Genomic DNA, 21,491 nt, shown 5'->3' with positions numbered 1-21,491 from the left:
TGTTACGTTCGGAGGACGTGTTTTTCAAAAGACTGTCGGCATCCCAATGGGAACAAACTGTGCCCCTCTACTTGCTAACTTGTTTCTTTATTATTATGAGGCTGATCGACTTCATGCAGGAACTTCTTAGGAAGAAAGATAAGAAGTTAGCAATATCCTTTAACTCTACTTTCCGCTATATAGATGACGTTCTTTCACTAAACAATTCAAAATTTGGTGACTATGTGGAACGCATCTATCCGATCGAATTGGAGATCAAGGATACTACAGATACAGTTAAGTCGGCTTCATATCTTGACTTACATCTAGAAATTGACAATGAGGGTCGGTTGAAGACAAAACTTTACGACAAAAGAGATGATTTCAGCTTTCCAATTGTGAACTTTCCATTTCTAAGTAGCAACATTCCAGCAGCACCTGCATACGGAGTATATATCTCCCAATTGATACGATATTCCCGTGCTTGCATTTTTTATCATGATTTTCTTGATAGATGGTTACTGCTCACAAGGAAGCTATTAAACCAAGAGTTCCAAATGGTGAAGTTGAAATCATACCTTCGTAAATTTTACGGACGCTTCACGAGTTTGTTGACCGTTATGGAATAACCGTTTCACAAATAATATCGGATATGTTCATTACGTCGTAACTACAATCCCCTTCCCTTTCATGAATGTGACCTACCGAATTAGACTATTTACCGGATTTGTATCCCATAAGTAACACGACGGGTGCCACATGTGGAGCAGAATCTGCTTACCCTTCCGGAGCACCTGAGATCACCCATAGTTTTTGGTGGGGTTCGTGTTGTTTATTCTTTAGTTTTCTATGTTGTGGCATGTGTACTATTGTTTTTCTGTTTGTCTTTTTCATTTTTAACCATGGCGTTGTCAGTTTGTTTTAGATTTATGAGTTTGACTGTCCCTTTGGTATCTTTCGTCCCTCTTTTGTAACGTTGTGTGCAATCAACTTTTATATTTAGAACCGAACACGATAATCGATATTTTTTTCATTTTTAAAATTATGTCCGAAATTGAAATTTTGCTTTCGGGTCGATCCAGCCCCACGTCGATCCGGCCCATATGTAAAGTCGATCTGGCCCAATAGAAAATATATTTGTAAGGAATAAAAATAAAGATATATATTAATTGTAATTCATAAAAGTTTATGATTTTTATTAAAATGTAAAAGGTGTACGTTGAAAAAAAAAAAAAGGCCTTTGAAAAATAGTTTCTTTAGATGACATTCAAAGTCAACATGGAAAATATCTTCACTTTTTAAAATATGTTGTAGCTGCTATACATTTGTACAAACAGACACAATAACAATCAGTTCCGTATCGATTTAAAATTATTCTTTAACTGGTACTCCAATACTTCACTTATCTGTTGTCGTCCATCATCGACTCTTTTACTACTATTTTTCAAATTTGTGACAAATTCCTCCATATAGTGAATATAGTTTATTCATATTTTATTATGGGGTCGGATCGACCGGGGCCGGATCGACTTGGGACCGGATCGGTTTGATGGGGCCGAAACGACTCTTTTATTACTACTTTTCAAATTTGTGACAAATTCCTCCATATAGTGAATATAGTTTATTCATATTTTATTATGGGGCCGGATCGACTTGGGGCCGGATCAACCGTGGGAAGGATTGACTTGTGGCCGGATCGGTTTTGTGGGGCCGAAACGACAGGATACCGAAATTTTAACAGAGAGTTTAGTACGGGTGCGGGATAAGCAGTATTCATTTTAAACTTTTCTTTTGAAATAACAAACCTAAATCGACCCTATAAAACCCATCATAATAACAATGACGATTAAAATATTTTTAAAGATAAACAAATGGTATTAAGTGTTTTGATCAAAAATTATTCAAAAATGACCTCAGAGATACATTTTACGACACTTTATTTTACGTTTTGTTATTTGAGCATGCGCAAAAAGAAATACCAACAATGGAGTTCATCGGATTTTATAGTTTTAAAGAAAATTTATTATTTTACAACTTTGACAACATAACCTAACAACTTCATGTAGCATGAATAATATTTTGATATGTCAAGATAACTTTAGAGTAGATATCGCTCAGATCGATCCTGCATTTTGGTCACAAAATGCAAAACAAGTTGTCCAGAATTCTGAGGACGTCAATGTTTACAAAATGTCACCTACCAATAATAATGAGAAAGAGACTAAGTCAAGGTTCTCTCATATTGAGGAAGGCTTAGAATCCTCCCTGAGGTAATATTTTTCGGGAGAGTCAATTGATGATGGTTTTGTAAATGTGTTGTTAATTTATTGATATATATATATATATATACTTATGGCTTTTATTGGAGTGATTCATAGTAAATGAATCATGTCTAGATCTATGGACAGTGAAGTGATTTTTAACTGTTATAGTGTGATATATTCAAGATAAATATTTGAACTACCCTAGAGGCATTTCATATGATTTTATCGGACCACAGATAAATTATCACGTTGTGATTGGTTAAACGCCGTCACGTGGTGACCCCCTATGAGACCGTAGGGGGTTGCCGTAGGGGGTTGGTAAGTTTCACAGGGGGTCACTGACGTGATAATGGTGACGTCATCTATTAATGTTGTTGTGTTTCATTGTTTATTTTTCAACAAAATGCAGTAGCCTACTCGGCCAGCCACTTGACCTTTTGACGCATACAACAATCTCTTTTCCATTGTGGCTGGAACCTGTGTGATATCCAGTAATGACGGACAAATAGCGATAAGGTGTATTGCTTCCCTTGAATAGTAGATGTAGACCGTATCGCTATGTGGGAGTCTTAACACTTAAACTTTTGTCATTGTTCAACAATAATTTCTCCTTTGTGGCATCCAATGTCTTCTTTTGTGACTTAACTTTAACTTTATAGTAAGATATGACACTTCATGCATGGGGTAATCTGAGGCAAAGCCAATAAATGGGCATTTGTGACCATCAAATCATAAATTGATTCTGTCATAGCTTAGTTTATAATATATCTCTCTCCATTGCAATGAGGCTGACAGAAAGCAACATCAAATCATACATTTTAATATTGTCATACGTTGTCTGTGATTGTGTGTACATTTTTAAGCCATGAAAATTTGGGACATTATCCAAAAAGATGAACATTACAAACCATGTTGCATTATAATTAACTATTGATTAAAACAGCTGAACTTATTTTGCAATGTCAACATTATTCTCTTCATGTTTTTTCTCTCTTTTTTTAGCAATGAGGCACAAAGTACCATCAGCAGAATAGTTGTGAGTATTGAAATTGAATAAAAAGTAGATAGTTTAAGAAACTTTAAGGATATAAAAAAGAAGATGTGGTATGAGTGCCAATGAGACAACTATCCACAAAATACCAAAATGACACAAACATTAGCATATTTATCAGTATTCATGATAGACCACAAGCATACTGCAATTGTCTAGTGAAAATGAATTAGAAAGGGCTGTTCCTGAACACACTGACAGGCATGTTCATTTTGAGATTTTGCATTTTAAAAGTTTATGACCTGCAGAGGGGTTTGTAAATAGTTGTCAAAGGTACCAGGATTATAATTTAGTACGCCAGACGCGCGTTTCGTCTGCATTAGACTCATCAGTGACGCTCATATCAAAACAGCTAAAAAGCCAAACAAGTACAAAGTTGAAGAGCATTGAGGGTCCAAAATTCAAAATAGTTGTGCCAAATACGTAATCTACTCTCTTTTTTCAATAATATACGTATTTTGAATACACCTTTATCTAGCATTATAATATAAAGTAATATATAAAGTAATATAATACTTAGGAAAATCGTTATATACATTATGGCGTACTAAATCATAATCCTGCCTTTGAGTTTCTTGTAAAAACTGGAGATTTTTATGACATTTGAACAGCTATTTGCTGTTTGAATTTGAAAAAGAACAAGGAAATTTTCTATATTTTTGTTGTATTTTATGTTTGTATAAACATGTATAAATGCTGAAATACACAAAATACATTGTGTAAATGTAAATCTTTATTAATCATTGATTGGAATAGACATAACCATGTATCACTGAGAGAAATCTTAACAATAATATTACAAAGTAGATCAAATTAACACTACAATAATATGATACAATATGCTTTATTTAAAAACACTCTCACATTCATAGGTGAAACAAGATGTAAATATATACAAACAAAAACAATCCAATACAATCATACAAAAAAATATAACCACTTTGAAATGGAAGTATCAAGCATGATCAACAAGGCCATACATTTAATATGGCAAATAATTCACATTTGAGAAGAATTTTGTCTTTATTGAATAAGTTTTATTCCCACATTCCATCTTTATATTGCAGATTTTAGACTTCTGTATTAATAGCAGGGTACCAAATACTCACTCCAAAGTGTGCATGTGTGACTTCTACCAGTGAGAATTTATTATTCTGCAGATGAATAAAAAGAAATTTTATGACACAAATTTTAAAATGTTACTTTTTTTTTTTAGTTTATTTGGAAAATGTGCTGATGTGTATATCATGTATAATGATTGTTTTTCAGAATGAAGTAAAGAGTTTATCAGATGTAGAAAAACTGTTCCTGTATTTAAAACTACCTACAGGAGATTCATGTAAAGAGTTTAGAAAGTAAGTAATTTACAATGAATGACAGATTAGGAATTTTACGTTTTTCAAATGAAAATTTTTGGAGCTGAAAAACTTACAGTTAAGTGAAAATTAATCCCTGACTTTTTGTTTAAGCAATCTAAGTTTTGATGCTTCTAGACATTTAGGCATCCCAAACTAACCTGATGAAAATCATGCTGTACGAGAGGTGTGTTCTTTGGAGTCAGTTTCAAACCAAAAACTAAGAAACTATGCTTTAATTTATCTTTTAAAGTCACAGTGACCTCCAACATGGAACAAAGCATGACCCCAGCATGGAACAAACCATGACCCCCAGCATGGAATAAACCGTGACCCCCATTGCAAATTCAAGTTTACATAAACACAATATTAAAAATTTATGGAATAATTTTACTTTTCACAATGATTGGTCAATCAGGACTTAGAAAGAAAATTAAAACACAGACAGAACACAGTATAGCAGGTTATTTTCATGGGCTGTAAATATTCTCTTATTTTCGTGGATAGAACAAAATTGCCAAAATAACTTCAGCCAAATTAAAAGTGTACATGCAAAGGTATTGATAAAAGTTTTGAATCAGCCAAAATAATAACCGCCAAATTATTTTGTATACCTTATTCAATGAAAATCAGGAAATTTTAAACCTGCGAAAATAACCCACTTTATGGTAACACTTTGGCAAAAAATTTAGTGAATTATATATTTTTGGGGTTTTCTCATTCATTGACAACACATGTTATTTTTCAGGACCCCAACTATAGGTGTACAGAAACCTAACAGAACACAGCAAGCCCAGACATATACATGGATCAAGTCACATTTAGAGGAAGATGAACTTATCTGCCTACCTAAACAAGATGTGTATGATGATTACAGGTAAGGATAGAATTGTCAGACAATAAATGTGGAGTTATCTCCCATGTTGCAATTTGTCTTTACAGTCTAATATCAGACAATTTGCTGATTATCCATGGACATTTTTTACACACTTGATATGCATAGGATTTTTTCATTAAAAAAAATCATCAGGTTTAAAGTATGAATGCATTGAGAAACAAATATTTTATCAATGAAATTCCAGTCAAGATATTCTCATGAATATTCTTTTCATATTGGATACAAATTTTGTTAAGTCTGATGCAAACATTTCGAGGTCAAAGCATTTCAACTGAGGTACTACACAGGCGTCAAAAGGTGTCATTATGGAGTAAAGGAGGTGGCGTCAAAAGGCGTCATTATGCAGGAAAGGGTTATCTCCCCTGCTGCTGAAGTGAATCCTTCTGATTTTTTGGAAATTTAAGTTTATATGATTAGTAATTTAAACCAATTTCACTTTCACTAATTTTAGTTCAACAAAGTTTACAAGAAAAGAGAAGAAAATAGAATAAAAGACAAAGAGTTAGGGACCATATTTGCTTGTATTCATTTGTCATCAAAAGTTCTCCCTATTTTTATGTGGATGCTATTTGTACTATTTAACATGAAAAAATTACTGTATTATAAAGATACCTTTGTTTTATATTTTCAGGTCCTATTGTGAAAATCATGATATAAAGCCCCTCAGTACAGCTGATTTTGGCAAGTTGATGAAATCAGTGTTTCCTAATGTAAAACCAAGAAGATTGGGACAGAGAGGGCAGTCAAGATATCCTTTTCCTAATAATTAATTTTACAAAAAGCTAGCATACTTGAGGAAAAATAAAAAATTCTGTGACACTTTAACGCAAAATTTACAAATGAAATGTCCATGACTGTAAACATATATCTTTTAAACTTTTTTTTTTTGGGGGGGGAAAAGAATAGCTAGTCCTTTGATGTATGCTTCATTTATATTTCAAGAAGAAAGTCAGAGATTACCTAAGGCCAAAATTAAAAATATGTTTGTTTCCTTCCCCCACCCAGGTCAAAAAATTATTTTCCACAAAAAAATCATAATTATTTTTTTCCTGAAAATAATTTGTTTCCATTTTTGGAAAATGCTTGAAAGCAGAAGGATTGATAATCTAAATAAAAAAAAAGAACCTGCCTTCCTGGTCTGTATATAGAGGGTAGACCCGGGGGAGGGGAAACAGACATTCTTTTAAATGTGGCCTAAAAGATATTCAAACTCACATGTCCCTGACAAAAAGACAACACCATGTCAAAAAACATTTTTTTTACGAAAAACAAACTGCAGAATACACATCACAACATAGCATACTAAAACTGAGCACTGTAAACCAGGAATATTTTGTTATATACACTGGTCCACCATAGATTGTTAACTAAAAGTTTGATACTAAATTTTGTTAAAATATTGAATATAATAGCTTGTGTTATTTTTCAAAGGTATTTCAAAGCCAATTCATATGATTAAAAAAAAGAAATGTGATGTTTAATTTAAAATATGTTCACAAGTGACATATGACAAGTTAAATCCATCATATTTTAATTTTTATACTGGAATGTTTTAATGTTGTTTCCTTAACACTACATACATATTGTTATGGAGGACTAAGGAAGAAATTAGATGTTCTGCCGCCCACATTACCCGAGTTAGAAATATTATCAAATACTGCAGTAAGTACCAATAAGTACATAACATTGACAAATCATAGTACTATTAATTCAGATATTAATGTGTGCATTTATTATAGGGTATCAATGACAACTGGAAAAAATCTAATTTATATATGCAATCGCAAACAAAATTTGTGTTGAAATAATTACTAATTAAATTATACAAGATTTTATTATTGCGAACCTGATATTATAAAAAATGTAAAATACATTGCGATAATATATAAATAGACAGAGAAAACAATTGCAATAGTTATGTCTGGAGATGCTCCCCTTGACAACAAATCAATGCACAGGGTAAAAAAATATAAACCGTATAGCGGGTTATATTTGCGTGTGAGAAATTTCACGATTTTGATTGAATATGGTATACAACATATATTGGCGGTTATTATTTTTGCGGATTCAAAAGTTTTATCAATACCTTTGTATGTACACTATTAATTTGGCGGATTTTTTTTTACGATTTTGTTCTATCTGCGAAAATAACCCGCTATACAGATCACACAATTCTACAATCAAATTTAAAAGTATTTTGAAAGCATTGATTATGCCAAAAGATGAAAGAAATGCTTCCGCAGACACAATGAAGATATTCAGTTTATCTAATATAAACACCCTATTTCAAATAGGATCAAAATGGGAAAAAAAACACAAAGTTGACGCTAGAACTTGTACTTTAAGTTTGAGTTTGCATTAAAAAGGTTTTTAAAATGTTTAACAGAGTTGGAAATATTTATATAAATAGTGATATTTTTTCTTTAGCCTGGAAATGAAGATGACGAACTCAACACAGCCTCTTGTCAACTGGTGTGTGAGTGGGCCCACAAACTTCTCAGTGCTAACTTCCAGGGGATACGTGATCTGGCTGAATATCTTATCAGTAACCTGTGTGTTAACAGTAAATCAGTAGCAGCCTTCACTGTCATTGCTGCTATGGAGGATGCAGGAATACAGAATATTAAAGGTACTGAACTAGTACACATTTCGTTTAGAGGCCAGCTGAAGAGAGTGTATGCTGGAATTTCTCATTACTGACAATTCAGAAATTATTGCATGCATTTATTATTGAGATGTTGTTGTTAAAGACTATAATGCGATTTTAATTTTTGCAATATTGAGAAGAATCAAGTTTAAATTATTGCAATTATAAACTTGTTGCATTTTGTTGCAATAATAAAAAGATTGCAATAATTTCTGAATTTACTGTCTGTTGAAAATGTTTTCTGCTTTTGTTAAGTTTGTTGTCTTTTGAACACATTCACCATTTACATTCTCAATTTTATTATTTGTGAATAAAATAATAGCAATTTAATGGGAGATAATTCTTCATATTTGTAAGGGAGATAACTGAATAATATTGAAAATTTCACAACTTAAAAGAATCCATTGAAGGCTGTGAAATTTATTAGAGGAATCCATGTGGGCTCTCTTTGAATCTTCACCATCATTCATAGTTGTAAATCCTTCATCTACTTTGTATTAACAAAACTACAGTGTATTGATGAGTTAAAACTTTCAAATTAATTACTTACCTGACAAACCATAAATATAAACGATTTACAAATTATAATCATAATTGGATCAAAAAAGGCTTGTCAATCATGACATTGAGCAATACCATATGATTAGAAAAACATAAAGCCAATGTTCAAATTGGCAAATGCATAGCAGAGCGATACTTATGTAGTGTATGCCCTTAAATTTTTAGAGTTAGGGTTTTTTGCTTGTTAGACAGCTATCTACACAATTTGCTGACTATACGGTGTGGGCTTTGATCATTGTTGAAGGCCGTACAGTGAACTTTATTTGGTAATTTTCTGTGTTATTTGGTCTCTTGTGAAGAGTTGTCTCATAGGCAATCACACACCATCTTCTTTTTTTATATTGTTTATTCATTTAAAGACATGAACATCCATTTTGTATTCACAGAGCCTACATTGTTTTTCAACACACATAAAAAATGAAATAAGAACAATCATATGGGAGATAATTCTTTATTTTTGTAAAGGAGATAACTTAATAAAATATATGTCTTGTATTTTCAGAGCCATCCTTGTTTTACAACACACATAAAAAATAAGAACTATTATATGGGAGATAATTCTTTATTTTTGTAAGGGAGATAACTTAATAAATCATATGTTTTGTATTTTCAGAGCCATCCTTGTTTTCCAACAGCACCGGTGGGGACAGACACAAAGAAACACAAATGTTACTTCAGAGAAAACTACAAGAAGGTAAACTGTTACGTGAACAAAAGAAAAAACTTCAACAGCAACGCGAGGAAAACGAACAAAAGTTAAAAGAAACTCACGATCGACAAACTCCATTTATTACTTCTCCATCAATCCAGCAGGTGATCAAATCTCCCATTAAACGATTGTTTGAAGACGGTGGAAATCGATCAAAAAGTGTACAAGGCAAAACAGATTTACAGCGTAGTCAGTCGGTCATGGTTGTTCAGCAGCCGAACAAAACAAAACAAGAAAGATCAAAGTCTATTTCTGAAGTTGATGTTGAAATGGTTAGTGATGAAAAAGACAAATCTGTGTCCAGTTTGAATAGTGGGCAACCAAAAAGATCTGGTAATAACAAAAATCAGATCTCAACTAGGAAGAATCAGCCAGTAGATGTTGCTAGGAATCTAAATATAGAAATTTCTAAAAATATTCAAATGGACCAAAATATTCTTAGAGAGCTAACAACAGTACAATGTGAAGAAAACACTGCCAATGTGAATTTTGTTCATGAAAGTAATGTGAAATCAAATCCAAGGTTTAATATAGAACAAAGAGAAAATAGGAACATAAACAATCAAGCTGAAATTGAAAGTAGGAATATAAACACTAGAGCTGAAATTGAAAGTAGGATTTCTGATGAAGTTGATGGAAACCGTCCAGTGAATACTAATAATGTTTTATTAATGGAAGTAGAAAGTGAGAAAACTTCTAGTCAGATTCAGCATATCATCAGAAAACCGTCTCTCATTTCCGCCAATGTATGGAACATTCCTGTATCTGTCAATGACTATAATTCCTTCAACACTAACATTGAAACGTCTGTCGGAAATGAAAGTATTAAACAGTTGTTGAATAGTAATTCTTCAACAGTTGAGAGGGCTGACAGTGATTCTGCCAATCTGATAAGTTCTGCCAACCATTCATCTCGTAGTGCTTTTGTTCCATTTTCGCAAATCCAAAGCAGGAAGGATTCCAATGTTGACTTGTGTAAAGGTCCGTCCATTAATTTGACACAAAGTGATGGTCAGATTTTTATAACTGTTCCGAACAACTTTGATATCACCAAACTTCCGTCCCATTATTTGGAGAAGATAGAACAAGTTGCTGGTCAAAGTCAGACATTGAGAAAAGACCGTCCATTTGGATCTGTTACTGAAGCACCCAAGAGGACCACAGAAAGTTTAGTAGGAAAAGTTATGTTTCAACCTGTTTTACAAAGTGGGATTATTGCCCCAAGCAATTTGGTTGTGTCATCAACAAATATGTCGAAGACTGCCATGAACAATTCTTTGCCAGCCATGGCCTCATCAACTGTTTCTATGGAGACCAAAAACAAAGGAACTGTATTGCCGCAGCAGTTAACATCAGATGGCAAACTCATCTTGCCTGCACATTTCAATATAGGAGGAAGTTCTGGAATTGTTCTTGGACAAGGTCAGATCTCCGATATCGGGAAGAATGTTAGTTCAGTACCAACTTCTGCACATACAGTTATTCTACCTGTCACCACTACAAGTTCTTCCTGCAGTCAGCTGCTCAAACAGATGGCTCGTGCTCCAGAAATCGCTTTGCTGGCGCAACAGGCAAACAATCAGAATGTGATAAGGAGACAGACGCTAGGCTTTGTCGGAAATCAAGCAAATAATCAGAATGTTTTACTAAGACAGACAATAGACCTTATAGGAAATCAGCCAAACATTTGTTCAAGTGGCTCTATAAAAGTTGCTATCAGTGCTACAGATAAAAGTCACCAGTCAACCATCCAACAATTTTCACCAGGAACTGTTGTTCAAGCATTGCTTTCACCAAATGTTACCAACGTTCCATCCATTAACAGACCGGTTGTGTCGCTTACAACACTTCAATCACCTAGTGCTAACAATCTGCCTTCCATTATGAGACCAGTTGCTCCAGTTACAACACTACAATCCCCTAGTGGTTACAATCTTCCATCCATGATCAGACCGGTTGCTCCAGTTTCAACACAACAATCCCCTAGTGGTTACAATCTTCCATCCATGATTAGACCGGTTGTATCAGTTCCAACGCTACAATCACCAATTGCTACAAATCAACCGGTTGTGAGTTACCCAGACGTCTCAATGTCATCGGTGCCATTAGTTGTCCCTCGTTCAAGTCCCATTTCATCCGTCTCAACATCGCTAGCTATTTTGAAGTCTCCGAGCAAGTCGTCCATGTCATCATTCAAGGTTGTAAATTCAACACCATCTACACTGTGTTCAATTGTTCCACTCAATAATCAGGAGACTTTGGATACTTCACTTCATTCGAACCCGTCCACTCCTAAGAAATCCACAAAAAGCAGATTTGCACCCATTCGTCCAAAAGCCTCGCCAGTAAAAACAATATCAACAATTTTGAAGGACACTAAAATCACTCCAACTGACAATTTTGTTTATGACAAATCTAAATCTGTGTCTGAACTTCTAAAGGAGAAAAGAGCCCGTGAGGCTGAGCTTGCTTTGAAGAACAAGCAACATTCTGGTGCTCAAAATGTTACAGGGACCATTAATATAGACATATCAAATAGTCAGAATTTGCCGGGTACAATTAATCCACAGATGTGTTCAAATGTAGAAAACGGGACAAATATTCCAGTTTCAGTTGGGTCATTTTTTGTACCAGCTGATCATAGAAATGTCAAAAATCTGTTCAATGTTGGAATGTCTCAGAAGATACAACCTGGGACAGGACAGGACAGGACGGACAGACTACAGAGCGGACAAATGCAAGTTCCTCCAGGATTAGTGTCTACAGGGGATGTTGTTTATGTAATAAATCATGTACCTCAACCACTTGATAAATCACCCGTTAAATCGTCCGTAGCAAGACCAAATACGCTTAGCCTTGGTCAGGATACCGGGGAGAGAAAGAAAGGAGTTGAAAGCCCTGATTTGAACGATGATGATACGATGGATATAGAAGATGTTCTGAAAATGTATAAAGAAAAAGAAAATGATATGGAGGTTTCATGTGAAACACCTTCCAAATTTGCTAAAATTGAAGATGGTGACCAGATTGTTCATTCTCGACCAGGATCCAGGTGTTCTGCTGATATAGAGCAAGCTGGTGGTAGAAAAAGGAAATTTTTCAACACTGATAATGGCCAGTTTAGATGTTTCGGTAGAAAGAGGTTGAATTCAGGAGATGAAAATGATGATGATGTTATTCTATTTGATCCTCTTGAGGAAAGCACTGAAAATAGACGTGAGAGTCGTTCATGTACGTTTGAAATAGATGGGAGCCCTAAAACAAATAAGACAATCACATCAGCTCTGAAGCACAAAAGTCAACACTCTCCAGATATTAGCATGCTAGAGATAGATGCCTTGATAGATCTAGTACAACCTGAACAGCCACATTCAGTAAGGCCACTGAGAAAAGTTAGTTCAGCAGCAGTCGGGGTGAACTCCTTGTCTTTAAGGAAGTCTCAACAACAATTGTTAAAAGAAAAGCCTCTACTAGATCAAATGATAAATACTTTCCTGCAGAAGAAAGATAGAAATATCACAGATTTTGGTTCAATAGATGCCAATGCTTCAGGAAATTTTTCACATGTTAACACTGCTGGAAAGTCAAACTTTCATTTTGAAAATGAGCGTTTGCTGCATGATAGAAGCAAGTCATTTAGCGATGCTCCTTTGTCTGACAACATGAGTATTTCACATCTAAATGTTCCACATGAGCATGACATTCTACAGAGTAGTACTGGCTTTGCTGTACCAACAGATTCAGAACTACCAATGGAAGCAGACAGTGATTTGCCTGCAGAAATTGCTGATTTCATTACGGAACAAGTTACCATGGTTACTGGTGGCATTATGGGTAATGATCCAAATGATAATGTAGAAAATGCTAAATTTTCAAAAGATGTTGAGGCTATTCAGAAGAAATTGCACACTATTTCAAATAATGAAATGCATAGCCCAAGGAATACTTTACAAAATTTTGAAATAAATTCAAATCAGATGAAAGCATTACAGCAACTGCAATCATCAAGACCTCAAAGTAGACAAGGAAGTAATATAGAGGTAAATAAAATGGGAACTTCCAGGATTGCTGATCGTCCAACAAATGTAGGAGATGTCTTTGCTAGTCCTCAAAGACCTGTCAGTAGGAGACAGAGGACACCCTCCGTTGAAAGAATAACATCACAGATTTCAGCAAATTCAGCTTTGGATCGAAGGTCTGTTACGACTCCTACATTATTTCCAAGTCCCATTCATTCCACAAATGTTAGAAGACGAGAAACTTCAGTCGACAGGATGACCAATCAGACACCATTCTCAGATCCTGGATATGGAAGCATTGGGGCCAGTCCTATATTAAATCCAACACCAGTTTCACAGTCCATAAATTGTGACACCTCAGTTACATCGGGACATAATTCTAGTTTTATGTCAACTCGTGCAGACTCAGCTCAAAGCATTGCTAGCGATACAGCAATGTTCAGCCCAGTGTCGTCAGCTATCTCACCACGATTCCAGACCTCAACGCCTTATCCTTTACAATCACCAAGTCAGACACCGTGTAGAAATATAATACAGAGTCCAATAGATGGAACTGGTCCGGTCCAGTCTTTTGTACCGATTCAAGGTTCACAGTTCCAGATTGACAGCAATGTGACCTTGATAAAGCCTGTCGTGACAGTGGCTATGTCTCAGTCTAATCAAACATCGTCAGGACCTCTTCAGGCTAAGGAACAAACTAAACTAAGGAAGGATCTTATTGGAATTGGAAGCATTTTACCAAGAAGTGAACATCAGGCATTACAAAAACCACCACCTTCCTACAGTGATGCTTTATTATCACAATTACAGGGTAATAGAATGGATCAAAATAGATTGTCAAACAAAGGTGCGTTTGATGTTCCATCTCAAGGTGCGTTTGATGTTCCATCTCAAAGAAATGACAATGTTATTTCACAACAACAACAAGATACTGGAAATGGGAATACAGAACAGTTGATGGTTGCACCATTTTCTCACAGACTGGCATTGATGTCTACAAAATATGGAAGTCGTAAAGTGAATAGAAGTTCTTCAGATTTACATAATCGGTCACTGCCAGAACATTTATTACAAAGTAGTGATTCTAGTGTATACCCAAACAGTGGACTATCTCAAAACGATGAAGACCATGAGAAATCGTTACAAATTGAATCTATCAAAGCAAGTTTACAAAACAATAGTCTTGATCTAGTTAATTTCATTCCAGACTTCGACAGTCAAGATATCTCAAGGTCGCAGAACACAGTAGAGGTAGGGGTCAGAAGGTCGGAGAGAAAAATCAGACATAGAAAAAGTGATTTAGCGATTGAGAAAATGATGGATGACGATGATATAGAATTTATCGCTAAAAGGAATTTGTCACTAGATTTGGAACGAAATACAAGTTTCAATGAAGACGATCTAGAAACGACCCTTGAGGATCTTAAATCACTGGATGGACAATACTTTACACACGATAACCAAGATAACAGATTTATTTAAAATGGTTATGTTTTAATTAGTAGTAAATTAATGTATTAGATAGTGTGCTGGTTTAAAAGTTTTTACCATTTTGTAAGAAAATTATGGACTAACAAGCCAAATAGAAAACTTTTTAAGGGAATATTTTTTTTTAGGCTAGAGATTATTTTGATAAAAATTTAAAATAAAGATGGTGATTTATTGTGCATGATTACATATTTTTTCATGAAACCATAAAATAGCATTTGAAAAAATCTTTTTTTTTTTTTTGATAGGGGGGAAAACAAATAAGTTTTTCAAACTTAAATGAGAACTAAAAATAATTTAGTGAATACCTTACTTCTCTGAATTTATATTTCACTGAAAGTTTCTTATCTCGATTTATTTTAGTTTTTCGCAAGTTGATTTATTTGTAAAGTGATTTATAAAGTTTTTGTTTTATATACATGATTCTATTAAGATTTCAACCAGTTCACAAAATTTCAATGGCAAAACAAAAGCAATAAGCCTTTGTACATGAAATAAAACTTTTCTGTTGTTAAGTTATGGTTAGTAAAGAAGAGGATTTATTTTGCGTCCATTATTGTTTTTTTTTCGCTGGTACAATGAAGATTTGATCTCATTTTGACCTAAAATTTATTGTGTTATTGTGTGAAATGTTGCGTGAACCATGACGAAATTATTGATATGGCTAAAAAAATGTTGTAACAATATTGAATATAAGTTTTTATGTACCAGTGTTTAAGGTTTTTTGCCTGAAAATTCCACTGACTGGTTAACTAATGAAAGACATTAGTTTTTATTTAAAGTGCATGTATTATCAGACTTTCTGTAAATTCAGAAATTATTCTTTGCATTTTTTATTGCAACTTTTTAAGAATTGTCAAAAAGGTCAGATTAATTTAAACAATTTCTGAAAACTCTGCATGCAACTATGTCATTTTTCGCATTACCTTTTTAAGAAAAATATCACTTCAATTAATTTCTGAATTTACAGTATGCAAAATTGTTTAAGAAGGTTATGATTTGTCTAAATAATTGTATAATGCTACCCTTGTAAATGTTAATGAGTGTACATATTACATGTGTATAATGTGTACATACATATGTGTGTATAATGTGCTTCTGAACTAATCAAGAAGTCTGTCAAAAGAATTAATAGGAGACCAGTTAATTTTGTTTATTTTTTAGTCCAGCCTTCAATCTCTACCACAGGCCCAACAGCCCAAAATTGGTAAAATTGCTAATTGGTTTGCTAGAATTTATATTACGGACCAACATAGTCTATAAAAAAGAGCCATGGGCCTAGGGCTGCACAAGTTTATTATAAAGACTGCATTAAGTCCTGCCTAAAGTTAAATGTAATATGTCGATGCCTTGTGATGGAAACTTTTGAAATTTTTAATGATAAATACATAATTTTTAAAGGCAAGTAATTTGTGAAAATATAGCTTCTTTTGACAAACTTCATGAATATGTTCCTATATATAATTGCCTTGGACTGCAGAATTTTGTATATATGATGTATTTGTAAATATATATTTTATACATTACTTTTGATAAGTATGCAACTATAGTGCTTTTTATACAAAATAAGTGCTTTTTAAAAAGTGTCCCTTAAAATTGAATAATTGCCAACAATTTTTGTTTTGTTTTTTTTACAAATTATTTTAATGTCTCTTTTTATATCATCTAAAATTCATTCATTTAAATCATTAAATAATTTTATAATGAAATCATAATAATTGCTAATTTTCAACATAATCATGATAATAAACAACAATTTGCCTCGTTTATATATTAGTATTATCATTTTTAGTTTAAAGATTTTTCAAGTCTTAAATTTTTTCATGAGAGAAATAGTTTTTTTTTTACAGTTAATTTTGATTATTTCATTTTAAAAGGATAGTCAAAATAGAACACATTGTTTGTATGTGAACATTAGCTGTATAAAAAAAGCTTGTTTAGGTACTTTTGTCTTTGATGCCATTAATTATTTCCATTTTATTGCTATGTGGGTTTCAAATTCTTGTTTTCACACTTTTATTTCTGTATGAGACTTGTTTATTGTGTACATTTAATGCATATCAACGGTTGTTTTTTCCTCTATTGTAAGTTTGGGTATTAATGTATACAATTGTATACTGTAAATTCAGAAACTTTGGCCTCCTTTTAATATTTTGATCAATGGAATTAGAATTGAAATCAATTATAGCGAACAATAAATGCTGCAGAGAAACATTTTTTAATTTGGCAAAACTTATCCTGTTGCCATTTTAGCAACACTAACAGTACAAATTTTGGCAACATGGCAACAATTTCTGAATTTACAGTTTAAGACAGCATTGGCTACTATTACAGCTATTTCTACTCTTTATTTGTGCTAGGAAATGTATCTTTGTTATCCGCATTTTTGTTATCCACAAAAAAATGCTAGTTATCCATAAAATCTAAGAAAACTGGTACAATGTACTTATTGATAAAGTTACTGTTTAGTAATGATTTTGTTGCATATTTGTATCATATTAATGTCAGAATTAATGAAAAACTGTTATTTTGTTGTAAAACTTTTATTATTATTGTTATTATAATACATATTTAAACTGCATTCAACACTTTGTCTATTTTGAATATACACAAGAAAGATTTATAAGAGGACATTTGGATATTCAGAAAATGGAATAGACAAAAATGCGAAATTTTTAATTGTGTCCTTATGAAAATCTGAAAATAGCTCTATGCTTCAGATATTAGAATGTGAGTTCTTATTACTGTGGATTAATTTATTTTCGTGGGTATCAATTTTCGTGGAATGCTGAAAACTGGCATATTCGTGGATATTTGATTTCGTGGTTTTGCTAATCTCAGTATACAAGGCCTATTGAAAATATGTTATTCGTTGAACATTTGAATTCGTGGTTCACCTTTTCCCACGAAACCCATGAAAATTGGTATCCAACGAATATTAATGAATCCACAGTATTGTATTTATAACAGTCACATTAATAAAGTCTTACAAAATTTTGGAATAAACAGTTTACTGTTCAAGATTTGACCTATTAAACTGTCAGTTCAAAAACGTAATGAAAAATAAAGTGGAAAACTTTTTAACTTTTACAAAACAAAAACAGTCTTGAATGCAGAGTATATTGGTAGATTTGTTAGTGTATAGATTTTATAGTATATATATAATTTGTAATATACTAAATTATAAATTTCCTTTGATCTCATGTAGGGAAAAGTATTTTCTTCACAGCAAATTTTGCTCACATGGGTTTTATATTGTAAAAACAGAGTTTTACAAACTATAAAGACACCTGTCTTTTGTTACAATTTCAAATGGAAATTTCATCATTTAAGGCAAATTAAAACACTTGAAATAGTGCTATAGGATTTGAAACAGCATGGTTCCTTCAAAAAACTATTGTACAAAATATTTAGAAGACATAAGGGTTTTAGAATATCTTTTTGAAACTATTTTCTTTCAATGCCTAAAACGTTTTTCCTATTTGTTTAATGTGACTTATTTCCTGTGAAATCCATTAAGTACAATTTTGCCGTGAACAAATATTAGGTAGGGTTTCTTTGAATAATAAGTACTTTTTTAAAACTTTCTAAATATTGACAGGTAATTTATACTTGAAGCTTCAAAAAGAACACCAATTTAAAAAAATTAGGCATCATGTTATTACAAAACCCTGCCAACACTGATGCTGTGTTTAGGAAACCATTAGAGGCTGGTTGTGACTCTGTTCTTAGGTGACTTGGTTTGCCATTTTTCAACTGCTGTAAATTGTAATTCTCTTTTTGCAAATAATACATTGATAATTGTAAAAAAATATATGCATCTATTATATATGAGGCTCAAAAAGTGGCCCGGGGCCCTGCACACCCCTTTAATCAGCATATTTAAATCTTTAGGTGTAATTTACCTGTCATGGTTGAATGATTTCTTTCGATCTCTTATGTTCTCACTTAATGCTTCAAATATGCATTGCTATTGTCTAGCATTGGTGTACAAGTTTTCTTAAGAATTATTTATTAGAATTAAATGATCGGGTATTATTTACATGACAAATTGAAGAAATATTCGACTTCAAAATTTACAAAAAAAACTTGAAAGCAAATGCATGCTTTATTATTGTGATTTCAGAAAAAGAATCTTAAAACCAATGATAATTAAATTTATATGATTTTTCTTTTATCTGGGCACAAATTTTACAAAGATAAAATATCACAAAAATTTCTGATTGAATACAATGTATTTATAGATTGTGATTGTTCTTGGTCCATAAGAAATCAGATAAAACAAGTCACATGACATTGTGGTTGTCCTCTGTCCAATGAGAAATCAGTAAAACAAGTCACATGACATTGTGGTTGTCCTATGTATGTCCAATGAGAAATCAGTAAAACAAGTCACATGACATTGTGATTGTCCTCTGTCCAATGAGGAATTAGATCAATAAGTCACATGGTGTTGTGGATTATCTTCTGTCCAATGAGAAATCATATTAACCAAGTCATATTGTGTTCACTTATAATTATAGGTTAGTCACTTTGCTTAATTTATAAATTTTATCTAATACTCTTTTATTTAACATATCTATTTATTTAATGCTTCATTCCATTTTATTTTTTTCCGTCCATTATTTGTTCTTTTCTTCCTTTATGTATATCATTCTGTCCATTATATAAAATAATTATGTTAGTTTTAGTATTGAATAAACTTTCCCTAAAAGATTCCTAATTTGAAATATGAAATTTCAATTAAAAATGATAACAATTATTCCACAGATTTGCTAGAAAAGTGTGCATGTTTTAAAAACTATTTTATATCCTAGATAGAAGTTTTTTTATTGTTTTTTTTTGTTACCAAAATCTTGAGGAAATGATAATTGTAGTAGTTTTTGTTACTCAGAGTTATATTAAGTTCTATCTAGATGACTTTTTTGTAACTTATTTTCTTAAGCTACTTTGATGTTACAAATGAGGTAATAGACCGAATAAATTTAAACTCCCAAGTCAAAAGTTGGCAATATGAAAAAGTTTATTACATTCTTTCTTTATTTTGGTATAATGTGATGTTAACGTAATTTTTCTACAACTAAACATCTCAAAAATAAATTGCTAGCCAAAATTTATTGGTGTACATTTTCAGAAATAAAATAAATCACTTTGTTTTTATAGTCCTTCTTTCATTATATTTACCTTCTTAATATTTGTTATAGAGACATACACATGGTGAATTTATATTGAGAAAATCTTAATCATTTAAATTATTATTTTAATTGATTTTAATATGAAAAATTGTCATCTAATCATATCCCTTTTGTTTATTGTATTTTACAAACATTTTAGAAGTGAAAAGGTTGAAAACATTGCATGATGGTCATTCTCAATTAAATCATTATTGTTAAGATTTTATAATTGTGGAGTCCAACTTTTGTGATTTGCTGTTTTAAACATAGAATTTTATAAAGACAGATTTTATGTAGAACTTCTGCCTTGTTGTTCATTTATTAAAACGCATCAGTGATTTAAACATCATGATTGATAGAAAAAGACAAACTTCTACAGTCTTTGATTTGAAATTGGTAAAACATCTGTGAAAAGAAGACAACACAAGAGTGGTATCAAAAGTCTGGGAAGATCCCTTTTATTACCCGGTATATGAATAAAAGAAGATGTGTGGTTTATGTCGAAGAGAAAGCAGCTAAATGACCTAAAAAACAAAAGATCTACAGAGACAAATGAAGTTGTACAAAATAGACTTTTTTCACAAAGATGTTTAAATTATCAAAAAAAATCACTCTTATAGTTCAACCTTCCACTTTATTATGGAGGATCAATACACCTAATCACTATTTATTGAATCTGGAAAAAAATATGCTACATAGACAACTTCCTGTTGAAGTCATGTGAAAAAACCCAATGGTTGACAGCAATGAACATATGGAGGAAAAGTTTGGAAATGGAAATTTTTAAATTAAGAAATACATGGAGAGTTTAGTAGGGACAAAAAACTAGTGAGATGGTCTACATATACTGGCATAGAAGATTAAGTCTTCATTATAAAATTGGTTGACTGGTAGCTGTTTGGTATTAAATGCCATTTTCAGCATTAAAGACTACTTTGTGGCAGCCTGATTTTATCGGTAGAGAAACCTGGAGTGCCTGTGTAGAACCATGAACTTCTGCAGGACATGACAACTCCTGGTCAACCAAGATTGGAAGAAAACGCACCTGCAATGTGCAGTGTTCGAACTCACAAGATCATTGTTGACAGGCTTGTGATGCAGTATGTGATCAATTTAGACCACCTGGTCCCCATCTTTATAAAAATAAGATGTAGTATGATTGCCAGTGAGACAACTATTCACTACAGACCAAATGAGGGAAATGAAAGCTCTAGGCGTTTTTCTGTTGAGCCTGAGACATTTTGTCCCAGACATATCGATAGTGATCTGGTGGGGGTGGAGTAAGATAACTTCTTAAAAGATTATGTTTTAGAAGGTGGAAAACCTGGATGCTTCATACTATGTAT

General features: G+C 32.6%; 1 protein-coding gene across 1 annotated transcript; it reads left to right on the top strand.

Annotated features, from left to right (window-relative positions):
• The first annotated feature begins 1,949 nt into the window (after window positions 1–1,949).
• Window positions 1,950–20,444, top strand: LOC134718856 (uncharacterized). The gene is made up of 8 exons (XM_063581668.1): window positions 1,950–2,249; window positions 3,246–3,279; window positions 4,564–4,649; window positions 5,398–5,526; window positions 6,179–6,299; window positions 7,132–7,209; window positions 7,975–8,176; window positions 9,369–20,444. Exons 1-8 carry the CDS (start codon window positions 2,047–2,049, stop codon window positions 14,963–14,965), a joined length of 6,450 nt encoding a protein of 2,149 aa, XP_063437738.1. The 5' UTR covers window positions 1,950–2,046; the 3' UTR covers window positions 14,966–20,444.
• The last annotated feature ends 1,047 nt before the right edge of the window (window positions 20,445–21,491 follow it).

The sequence above is a fragment of the Mytilus trossulus genome, chromosome 5 (genome assembly GCF_036588685.1).
Source record: "Mytilus trossulus isolate FHL-02 chromosome 5, PNRI_Mtr1.1.1.hap1, whole genome shotgun sequence".
In the NCBI taxonomy this organism is placed as follows: domain Eukaryota; kingdom Metazoa; phylum Mollusca; class Bivalvia; order Mytilida; family Mytilidae; genus Mytilus; species Mytilus trossulus.
The sequence above is the reverse complement of the archived record's forward strand: the minus strand, read 5'-3'. Positions and strand labels throughout refer to the sequence as shown.

Bases quoted from the DNA above. Each gene is read 5' to 3' on its own strand.
- LOC134718856 (XM_063581668.1), top strand. From the start codon at position 2,047: ATGAATAATATTTTGATATGTCAAGATAACTTTAGAGTAGATATCGCT. The intron at 6,300-7,131 runs CCTTTTCCTAAT...CTACATACATAT, and splicing joins AGAGAGGGCAGTCAAGATAT to TGTTATGGAGGACTAAGGAA. The intron at 8,177-9,368 runs GTACTGAACTAG...TTGTATTTTCAG, and splicing joins AGGAATACAGAATATTAAAG to AGCCATCCTTGTTTTCCAAC.